General features: G+C 33.8%; 1 protein-coding gene across 1 annotated transcript; it reads right to left on the reverse strand.

Annotated features, from left to right (window-relative positions):
* Positions 1–212: 212 nt before the first annotated feature.
* LOC128242543 (VPS9 domain-containing protein 1-like) lies at positions 213–12,223 on the reverse strand. The gene is made up of 15 exons (XM_052959732.1): positions 12,051–12,223; positions 10,136–10,208; positions 8,350–8,445; positions 7,774–8,011; positions 7,344–7,449; positions 6,424–6,486; positions 6,043–6,095; positions 5,721–5,808; positions 5,371–5,456; positions 3,748–4,618; positions 3,493–3,611; positions 2,780–3,105; positions 2,411–2,483; positions 1,941–2,045; positions 213–1,227 (listed from the first exon to the last, which is right to left on the reverse strand). Exons 1-15 carry the CDS (start codon positions 12,147–12,149, stop codon positions 1,131–1,133), a joined length of 2,493 nt encoding a protein of 830 aa, XP_052815692.1. The 5' UTR covers positions 12,150–12,223; the 3' UTR covers positions 213–1,130.
* Between the last annotated feature and the right edge of the window lie 124 nt (positions 12,224–12,347).

Here is a 12,347-nt window from a genome sequence, read left to right on the forward strand (position 1 = left end):
CTGAACATGCGGAAGGAGAAGACATTTTGCATACGGACAGGGTCTCAGCGTACATATTTTTGTAAAAGTGCGCATGGATTGTATTTATCATTGTTATAATACTTTACTTAAAGTTTTGTTTTATTTATTGTCGGACACATTTGAGTTTCAATACATTTTACTACCTTGGCGGAAAGGATATTATGCTCAAGGAGAAGACTATCAAATTGCATTTTTAAAATTTATTATCAGATAAATATTTGAATACATGAACATTTAACCAAGTAACAAAAGAAAACAATACTAGATAATAGCATTTCTGCTTATTGCATAAAACTGCAACAAAATTATGAAAGACGAGTCATTACTTTTTTATGGCACATAATAAAGCCTTGTACCATGATTGAGAGGGTTTCTTTTTGCTGTAGACGCATTAATTCCTATATTGGAGAGATAACAAGAATTGGCGTTACCGTTCTATAACTACCGTGAGTATAATCACTTATATCACTTATACCCCATGCTATTTATTGAACGTTGTCCTTGACAACATGGTACAAAACATTACGAAACCGCAACCTCGTGAGTAATAGTAAACATTCTTAAATGTCAATAACTCTGGTTTTGAGTGCTGTACTTATTAGATCACAATCAAATGATGAATTACCATTTCTCAGATATGAATGCTCCATCAAGTTTCCACTTAAAATGTACATGCCAATATATTGTGTGTATTAACCGCAAAGTGTCAATATCAACTACTAGTATTCTATGGAAAATTAAGGTACATGTTAACTCCAGGGACGACAACAGCAGTCCAAAAAAACATAAGCTTGTTTGAATGTATGAGGATTAAAGCTGTAATGGCAGTGTCAAAATTTATGTGTAAAGTTTTCCCTTCTGGTGAATATCAATGTATATTTTACCTTGTGAACACCAAAAGTGAATACATATATGGCTACCCTACTTATGAAATACAACTTTTAGTGGTCACTCGGTGAGAATAATAGGATCTTGCACTAAAGCAAACAATTATCCTCCTTTTTTCGTTTTTTTTAGGTATCATTCATTATCGGTTTCAAGACTTTGTTTTTGGTTTTATAGTTCTTTTTCAAAATGTAAAGGTTAAAATGTTCCACTTGATGTCAAGGTCAGGATTGGTTGCTACGATGTAGGCCCCTAGCAACCAGGTAGTTGATGGCAGTCTGGAATGATGTCAAGCAATAACCCTCTTCACCAAACATGTACCTATAAAAAGATTAACATTTTCAAACTTCACCACTTTCTAACAACAGTGACATGCCTGCTACCGCATAATTAATGACCTTTTTTAATGTTGAATGTGAACCTCACCATCTTTAACCTTTTTTTCATTTTGATTTCAATTGGTTCATTTGTACAGCTTTGCACAAGAAAAACGCAAAGTTGGAAAACACAGTTTGTACTTTTGAATTCCAAAAAACATCTGAGCAGTCAAAATAACAAATATTTGCATGCATGCTTGTTCAAAATTTAATTTTCCTTACAACTGATCTTCATAGCCAAATAGTAATGTATCGATGGCTTAGATTGTCCATATGATTCTTGATGATGCTCTGGCTTTTCACTCAAGTTTTCTTTAGATAACAGAGATATTTTGCATCCAATACCCACCCACCATGAATGAATCATTCAAGAGTGAGTTTTTCTGAGTTATATTATTCGGAATAATTTTGGTAAATTATTTTCATTCTTCCCAGCTTTCAAGAATAAATCATTCAACTGCTGGACACTGACAGAATAATACCAACCCTTCCTGAAAAAATAATTTAACAGATTAGTAGATACTTTGCCAAGATCCTTCGGAATAATTTGGTCTTCGACAAATAACCATCCATCATGAATGAATCGTTCAACAGCTAGGCACTCATGACAGGAGCTTTGGAATATCGTAGGTTAAAGTCTATTTCAGAAATACCAACCCTTCGTGAATGAATCGTTCAACAGCTATGCATTCTGACAGAAGCTGTGGTTGCTGACTGCGGGTAACTACGTAGCACAAAATTGGCAACAAGTCATCAGCTCCACTGAAATTGATCTAACACTAGTTATTTCGTATATTTACTGTTTAAAAGCACTTATTGCCTGTTTGTGATAACAGCTATAGGCTGATGTAAACCAAATCAACAATGTTTTCTGCGTAAAACTCAGTACTGTTGTCCATTTTATTAGGCTGAGAGAAAGTGCCATGGAGGAGCTTAAATCTTGACCTCTATCAAAGGCAAACAAATATACATACCGTACCACTAAACCATGACAGTCGGTCAAGAAAATAGTGAAGCTAAGTAATAATTTACAGTAAGTATTTAAATGTTATTTTCCCACCAACATCAAATAATTTTGCTGATTCCATTCAGCACCGAAAACACCCTTGACTTCAAATTTTACTCACATTCCTGGTACAGAGTTGCCGAGTTTGGTATGATATTCTTCCACACAGTTTACAATCTCCTTAGATGTCCGCACTGAAAAATATAGACATAAAATATTGATGATATATCTCAAGTGTTCATTGTTCTATATTACACATAGTAAACTTAAACAGACAACAGAAAAATACACACCATCTCACCTATTTTTTTCTAACATGTTTTTTTGTTGTTGTAGACAAGAAGTCCCAAATGATAATTGGGTTTGACAAACAAAGAGTTTGATCAATTAGATCAAATCATATAATGTTAAAATAATTTATATTCATCATATCCCAACTGTCAATGTACAAGACCTTTATTTGCTATTAAAAGCATACCTAGCTACCTACCTAAAACCTCCAATTTTGCCATCATGGTGGATAAATTTGAAATACTAGCCAGCTCTTTTACCGCAGACTGGTATGGAATTTCCTCTTTTTTGTCCAACTCCATTACTGCTAAACCTTTAACCTCTTTCTCAGTTGTAGTGGTACCAGATAAATCCCCTGTTGCTAACGTTTCTTCTCTGTGTTTTATTTCAATGGTAACATCATCACTCTCTGTTTCCATAGCAACCAGACAGAGTTCTGTCCTAATGTCAAAGTCTCTTGGGGAACTGGACATGTTCTCCGTCATAACAGATGCCAAACACACTTCTTTGTGCTTGTTAGCCAGTCTAAAATAATCATTTGACAAAAAATGTTCAAAATATTAAGAATGCTTTCCAAAAAGAATTAATCATTATTCACTTCAATTCAATTTTTTTGATATTTGTTTTGGTATAAAGGGACAATAAGAATAGCATCATCACAGCATAGCAAAGTGAAGAATTTGATTTCTATATTCCATGACAATAAGAAACAGTAATTGTTTAAAAAATTATAATTTTGAACATCAAATATCTAGGCTTTTCAGACACAACACAAAAAGCACAGTTTCCTTTACAGTCATATTTCTGGTAGGTAGGATTTTGTTATTGGTCCAAGGTCATATTTCTACTTCAAATAAAAAGCTGGTGAATGAAAACAACAAACTTTGCAAAAAAACAACAGTCCTACAGTACCTGAAGAGAAGGAAAAGGTGTGGCCAGATTTGCGGGAAGAAAGCGTCCTCGATGTGTGCATTACATTGGTCCCGCCCCTCACCACTGTTTAAACCCTCGTACACAATCATGAACAATACCTACAGAAGAAATATTTAAGTTCAGTTATATCTAGCAAATATCTACAATATTCAGAATATGTCTTTTGTCTCACCTAATTCTACTGCATTAATCTCATTATAAGAGAATCTTCACTATATTAGGCCAAATATATACCTGAATCCTTTCTAAACTGGATATAATTTCTTCAGTTATTCCATCCAAGTGTCTTGTGAGTGCCTCATCTTTAAGGGATGATATCATCTGTTCTAAATCGTAAGCACTAGAGTTTTTACGCAGTTTTGGTTTACTTTTGTTATTTTTATCATTTGACTGATCAGTTCTGTTCTTTTTCTCAACAAAGTCATTAGCTTCTTTTTCTTCTTCTTCTTTATCATTATTATCATTTGTACTAGACAGTCCTATACTTGATTCCAACTTGTCTTTAACCTCAATTTCAACATTATTTCCTTTTTCTTTATCTTGATCTAATTTGTTCATTTCCTGTTCAGCTTCACTATCATCCATATCATTATCACTATCAAACAAATCATCCATATTCTCTTGATTGTACTTTTCATATTCTTCAGCCGATTGTATTGTCAAAGACTTGGCAAATTTGTTTTGCTTTTCCAGCTTTCTCTCAACATCTTTCCCTTTTTCCAAGGCTTTATCAATATCACCCTTAATAATTTCTGTTACACTATCAATACCAGTGTTAAGGTGCTGCTTATCAATATCATTTTCAGAAAGATTTAGATCTTTTAACATATCATCAACAATTGCAGTTTCTCCATCTGATTCTTCTTGAGAATCAATCTCACTCTCCATTTTTGTCTCATTAAGCTCTTCAATATCCAACTTTTTAGATTGTTTGGATCGTTCTATATCTAGCTTAAAAGTTCTAATAGTTGCATACAGTTTTTTAGGTAGTGGAACTGATATTTCTTTAACTTGTGATGATTTGCCTTCCACTATGGCTGTCAACTTATCTAGGATTTTGTTTTGATATTTAGAAAGCTCTTCTGTGACAGGATGGCTTGCACATCTGAAAACAAACAATTGTAATTTCAGTCATAAATGCTAACCTTTTTCTCAAAAGATCTCGACAAATTTTGAACCAGTACAATTGGACAAGGCCAAGGAAAATAATTTCTATATTCTCATCTTTTTTTAAGTGGCAAGGGGCAGGATTAATGTCTTTAGTAAGAAAGCTTGTGGTATGTATAAATTTTCAAACAATCTTTAATCCCTTATAACAGGATGGAGCTAAGCTGCCTGTTTTTGTTTTGGTATTAAATGTGTATCTTTCTTTTAAAGGAAATTGCTTAAAAATACTCACGATAAACTTATTTATGTTTGGTAAATTAAGATTAAACAAGTTGAAGCTAGGTTTTTACCACTTATCATGAAAGCCATTTTTTTGTAAAACGCAGGCATCAGACAAGTGCAAGTGATGATGAGGAACTAAAAACAATTTTCTCTAATCTATTACTAATATTTGTTCCAGCAGAAAGAACATATTAACAACTTTAACACAAATTTTGTTCTAACCTTTTATATTTTTGTATCTAAATAAGGTTTGATGTTTAAAAAGATTTTGGTTTAAAGTGGCTCGACACAGAATGTGTATGTTGGGGGATCATTTGTCAACAGCTTATAAACTTTCGTGCACCCTCCAATTTAAAATGGTCATGAAAAGAATTAAGTCAATGAATTTCAAGTGACTCTGTCTGGCGGCTTTAAGGAACAATTTTTAGTAACGGCTTTATGAAAGACAATAAATTTTCTAGAACTAACCCTATAACAGCAGCAACTAGTCTACTTATGACTGTAATGTCTGTTGGGCTTTCATCTAGTTCCATCCTTAGGCCAACAAACCAAGTCTGCAACAAATAAGGCTTAGTTGACTGCATTGTGAAACACTTATCAATAATTGTCAAAACAGCAATCATACCTTTTCATCATATTACAATAATCTCTTAAACTTTTCTTGGCAAAATTGAAAGCATCTATTTTAAGAAGTTATTATTGATTATTTACAATTTGAACTTATATCATATTATCTTCATTTTCTATCATAATCTCTCATTGAATCGTACCTTTGTTAAAGGTATTTTGCTGTTTAACATGATTAAGACACAATGTACCTGATCTTGTTCAAACTCCAGGACTTTCTTGTACACTTGTCGTTGATGCTGTTCCTCTTTTGATAATCCCATTGGAGCGTGAAAACGTCTAAAAACAATTACAATATACTATTATGTGTCCATCAAAGAAACCTTCACAATTTATTACAAAATATGAATATAATATATGGTACCTTTTTGAAGGTGTTGACGAATAAAAAATGGGTTAATTTACTAAATCATAGATTTGTGAAGATATAACAAGAGCGCCATGGACAGAAAGACAACAATCTTCTGTTGTTTTCCAATCAACAAGGGGCATAACACAATAAATAAGTGTCACCTTGTTGCCTGTTCTTCAAGTCTTGCCTGTCGTTCAGCCATCTTCTTGGCGAGCTATTTCAGAGTTCAGGAAAAGCATGACACCACTTTTTTACTTCTTTCAACAAATGATGATTATACTATTGAATATCAGATTACAAATTTAAAAGTGATATTTTAGTGCTATTTTCATATCTTACTACGGTTAATATGTATAAGGTTAGATTTAATAATAGCAAAGAGGATAAACTTAAAAATGTAAATAAGCAAAACAAACTGTTAATTGTCAAATCTTACAATAATCAAAACATACACCTCAGCCTTGTGCCTCTTAATAGGTTCTTTGTTAAACTTTTGGCTACAGGGCTTATGGGTGAAGTTGTCACAGTATTAAAAAGGATACAGCCACCTCCTGTGCTCGACCAATGGCAAGATTTTCAGCCATCTTTCTTTGTATGGTCAAGCTCTGTAAGACAGCGATATAAATGGTTGAGATCAGTATTAATAAGCTTTCGAAAAACAAGTTCATGTAAAACTATTTATTAAGACAGGGCTCAAGATTCCATTACAAGCATGGCAAACCAATCTTATGTTGTGGTGAATTTTTGAACTATTTCAAATTTTGCGTAGAGCATGTGTAATGTTACCGGAATCATGTAGTCCTGAGCCCGGATAACATTTATTATGTATTTGATATATAACCTCCACATGGAGAACTAGTTATGCCAATTTGCATATTACCAACCACATACATCAAGGTTCTATAAAAGCACTTCTGCCTACAGCAGAACGTATTGGTCCATAATGCATGTGTAACATAGCATATTATGACATCACCTTGTTACGTGACCATGTGTTTTATTGGTTATATCAAATATAAGTTTTGCATCAACTTAGAGTTACCTGTGTATCTACGAAAAAAATATCAACATAATTTTGTGGCCAATAGGCTCAGTGTGTGTATACCACGTGATAAATTACCTGCATTTATAGAGCCCCGCATTTGTTTTATTTCCGAAATTTGATAAAGTCATTAGTTTCTTAAAACACTTCGAAAAACAAGTTTCCAGAATAATGTTTTGACAGTGTCTGTCAGACGGCCGTATTGTGAAAAAGTTTGTCGAAGTGTTTTAAGAAACTAAACTCGCAATCGAATTCTGGTAAAAGACCGAAGGTGAGGGAATAGTGAAGTTATCTTTGTTCAAAGTCTTTTTTCAAATCAAAATATTGCCTTCCGACGTAGCATTTATGACGCATTTATCACGGATTTATCACATGGTATACACACACTGAGGCTAAAGAATAGGGAGTTTATTTCCTTACCAGAGTGGCAGAGGCTGATTTAGTAGTTGTTTGCGTCTGTCGCCGTCGGAATGCCGCCAAAAGTTGCTGGTTCTGTAGACTAGCAATCTCCATAGGTGATAGCTTCCTGTAAGGGAAAAGAAAGCTGGGTATGGAACAAGCCTTTACATAATTACTTTTGCTTGTATCATGTCCTTAACATAAGAAGTTGGTAATGCTTCCCTTCAAACCAAAATGATTTTCACTAACCAAAATTTTTTTTTCTGTAAGCAGAATTTAGGGATTAAAAATTTAGTATTAGTGCAAGGTTTATTGGTTTATGAAACATTTGGGCAGCTCAACATTTGTGGAGCCTGATTTATTTTTAACAAACTTGCAATAAAATCATAAACCAAAAAATTAGAGATACGTCAATATGTGAAAAGGATTAAAATGACAAAACAATAACTACCTGCTTCCACCATAAGATATTCTCAGAGATACACTTCCATCAGATTTATCCTTCCCAAGTCTTGCTAAATGCTCAGAACCAAAGGACTGGGCAGGGGAGGTAACTTGTGCTGTAGGAGTTGTTCCCCTTGATGTAGTTATCCCCCTTTGGCCAGGAGTAGCAGGAGTTACTGTTCCTGATGGTGTAGAAACAGGGTAGGTACTAAGAGGTAGATTCATTCCTTTAGTTGGTGTTTTATCTGAAGTACAAAAAAAAAAAATTGTCATAAAACTAATGTTTCACCGCCTAAAACACGATTGCTCAGTGGAAGAACAATTAAGGAAGCAGATTTTCACAGTTTACACATGCCTCATACTGAAAATCATTTATAAATGGTAAACAATATCTCCTTTGCTATAAAGAGACTCAGTATACCAGTTAAACCAAGGGAAGACTGGTAGTCAACCCCCCCCCCCCCCATACACACACACCGAAAACAGCAATGTTGACACATATGGAACAGTTATGACAAAACCATTATGTTATATAGAAGAGTAGCAACAAACCGAACAAAAAGAAAAGAAATGTAGGAGTTACCCATTTTAGCACCGATGATGTTTGCTGCCCGGTCCATACACTGCTGTCCCAGACGAATCATTTTCTGGACATCCTGGTTCACCTTCAGATGACCCTCTAAGTCAAGAAATGTAAAAATAGATATTCAGACAGAAGAATCAAACACTTTTATTAATTATGTGAAGATTCCTATTAAAAATTAGCGTATCATCCTTGCTAATATGTTCACTGGTTAATTCAAAGGAATTGCTATTCTCTAACTGTTCAAACACTGGTGGAATATAAATTCAAAGCACAAAAGACCAACTACTGCCACATATATGAATAAATCTAGGCATAAGACATGTATAAGGCTGCCAGCTGTTGTTTAACATTGTACATGTAATTATACACATTGTTATATATATTGGCAGTCAAAAATGTATTAAGATCTCAACTTCTCAAGCTGTTGCTCTATTTAACATAAAATTATGTGTACCAGTTTTTATTACAAGGGACTGTCTCATTATGACATAGGTTGCCAGATAGCGCCTATTTAGGGAAAATTCCCATCCTACAGGCAAGTATTGCGATTCTGACGTAATTTGTAGGGCTTATCAGAAAAGTTTATTTCTGGTTTCCTGACTGACCCTTATTTTTGCAACGACCTTAATTTTTTTATGCCACCGCTCAATTTTGTTGTAGCTGTGAATGTTTTCTCCATTAGAATATATATCATTTTTGTTGGTTCTTCCTTTTGAAAGACGCATAAATGTATTGTTTTACTAGAGTCCTCTTGTAAATGTTAATCCAGAGTCCTGACCAAGCCGTGACAGCTTTAACTGTGAAAATGATATTCAGACACAGCTTCATCTAAAACAAAACCTTGACCTACAAACTTTAAAAAAAATGCAATTAAATCAGAAAAACAATGTTTTATTTCTAAACATAAAACTGTGTTACGGAAAAACTGCACAAGGGAAGAAATGTTTACATATGTTAAAATTTTGTGTGTGGAGTCGGCGTCTGTCAACTACATAAGTAATGTAATTTGGATAAGAATAAAAGGCGGCACACAGCCACCTGAAGGCGGTGCACGGCCACCTGAAGGCGGCACACGGCCACCTGAAGGCGGCACACGGCCACCTGACAATACTACCACCAATACTACATCACATGATTTAACTACAAATATGGTGCTTGTGCTAATACTACATCACATGATTTAACTACAAATATGGTGCTTGTGCTAATACTACATCACATGATTTAACTACAAATATGGTGCTTGTGCTAATTTAAGACATTTTTTTTTTTGAGTCTATTTTTACTGAGATATTAGCGTAAGTTGGCCAAGATAAAAAACAATTTATAAATGTATTATTTTGAAATTTTTAAACCTGATTAATTTGATTTATATAAGGCAATAGGCGTGTTAATGTATTGTTAAACTATCTATACATAAAATTAGCTCTATTATAAGATATTATAAAGCACTGTTTTATAAAGATATTTTTATACAGAAAATGGGGGGATCTTATCAACGAGCCCGCGACAATAAAGTGTAAGGTCAAAATTTCAGTTCAATATTATGACCTTGTTATTAGTATGATAATTGAACTTTGAATAGCAAACCTGACCAATAAAGCTTTTAGTTTCAAAAAGATTGTATGTCTACTTACAAACATATATTCAAAAAAGTGATTGTACGATATGTATGTTCTAAGTTTCATATCTATATAGACTAAAGTACAGTGTATTGGAAACAAAGTGTAACTATGCACTATGAGAAATGAGGTAATGACAGTGTTGCCAGTTATGTTTCTACCATCTGCATGTAGAGTCTTCAACAGGCTGGTCGTCACTTTAAGCACACACTCCATATACTTCCTGTAGGCATCCTGGAAATAAAAACTTTCAGTTTTATCACATTTTGTCAAGCCATTACCTTTATAGATTAACTACATATATCTTATACCAATTAGTGTAATGTTAAACATTGATGACTTTTTGTTCAAATTAGAGTCTCTACACAACAGCATGTAACATATGACACTATATGTAGTATACTCTTTAAAGGGACTAGACACCAAATGATGCAATTGCATGAGAAAAAGAAAATTGTCATCCTTTCTCACTTTTATAGAAGTGTCCACCTGCATGTTGTTGCATCGATCCTAATCAAGTTTATTGTATGAAGGCATCAGACCCATACACAAACAAAAGAGCATACATATACAATACAAACCATTAAATGTACATATCAATTTGTGAGTCAGTGTTACACATTATCAGGGCTTCCATTAAGAATTTAAAACTGGAAGTATGAACTTCCTTGCCATAAATTTAGGAAGTTTTTTCCTTAAATGTGGAAATTAAAGTCTGTCTCACACCAAAAATATTATTACTCATTTACAATGTACTACTATTGCTCAACTATTCTTTGAAAAATAAATTATTGCAACTATGAAAAACTTTACAAAGTTGAATTCAAATAATTTAGTTTACTTTCTGACTTATTGATATTGACACCATAAAAAAGCATTGACATCATTTTTTGATATTCCACCTTTGTAAGTTTTTTTCCAAAATAAAGTGTTACAGAAATTTTGTAAGTTTCAGCTTATTTGTAGGAATTAGCAATACACTTCAAAACTTTTTTCAACAGAAGCTAAGATCTTTCATTTACTACTCAATTAATTAATATCAGTAGAATACCTGTAGAATATTCGAAGGTTCTGTATAAAGGACCCTTATGGGCTTTTAAAACCTATCTTTCTGTACAATAGGTATAGCAGAAATTTCCCTTGCGGTTGTGTTGAGTTTTAAATGTTTTAGAAGTATGGTGAAGAGCTGCGTATTGTTTTGTCATGTAAAAGTTTGTCTTAACAGCACATATATAGTTATTTCTGTATGATAAATCATATTGTCTTTTCTGTGCATGCAGATCAAACAAGATCTTGAAGCTTTCTACATCTTTGGCCTCAACATCATCCTATGGCAGCTGATTCCAATGTGGTTTACTTCATAACACTGCAACATCGTACCGCTTCAATATCGTACCATTCTTAGAATACAACCTACCTATTCAGCCAATGAAATTGCAGATAGGCAACCATTAAGTAGTAGACTTAATCATTAAGAATCTAACTTTCACGCGGGTTTACAGATCTGCCTACTGCCAATCATGCGAAACACGTTCCCTGCATCCGATTTTGCGTTGACAATGTATCAGCCAATGATGTTGTATTCTAAGTCAGTAAGATAACATGAAGGTAACCTTTAAGAAGAAGAAGGACTCGTTCGCTATTCTCACTATGCCCATTCGAAAGCAGCCTTATCACTATTAACTTGCATGTAACAACTGAGATCATGTAAATATTTACTTTTGCAAAAAAATATTTTTGTTTTCGAAAACATTCCCCCCTTTTAATATTGTGGTATGATCTCTCTAGCTGAATAGTAAAAATTCTATAAGTACCATAATGGTATTGGTACGAAAACTCTGTTATTTGCTGATTCCACACATTAACAACACATGCAGAAAAGTGATGTGGGGTGAATGTGGTTCTACACGTTGGCATCTCAAGCTTAAGGCTTAAGGTTTTTTAAGAATGTGCGAAATGCACTTTATATTCAATCTAATTATTCGACAACAAATATTTGGTCAGGTGTTAATTTAACATTTAAATGCCTAGATACTTTCTTCCAGCCTGGTATGAATGAAAATGTTTTGTCATTACCTCATTTCTATCCTTGCTGTCATAGTCCAAAGCAGCTGTTACATCTTTCATGATGGATATTAGCTGAACAGACAAGTTGCTGCGAGCTGACAGAGCCATTTTTCTTCTCAATTGTTATTGTAATTGTTGATCCAAAAACAAGGAAGTGTCAAACTCTTGCTCCATTTCCGGCAGTTTCCGTAAGATTCCGATGGCGCCGATCATCTTCGTCTATTTCCGTATATATATATCTATATCCGTATCATTTTCAACAATCATAGCATAATTTTCCGGATATTTCCGGAAACAGTCGGAAGC

This window comes from Mya arenaria, chromosome 8 (assembly GCF_026914265.1).
Source record: "Mya arenaria isolate MELC-2E11 chromosome 8, ASM2691426v1".
NCBI classification, from domain to species: Eukaryota; Metazoa; Mollusca; class Bivalvia; order Myida; family Myidae; genus Mya; species Mya arenaria.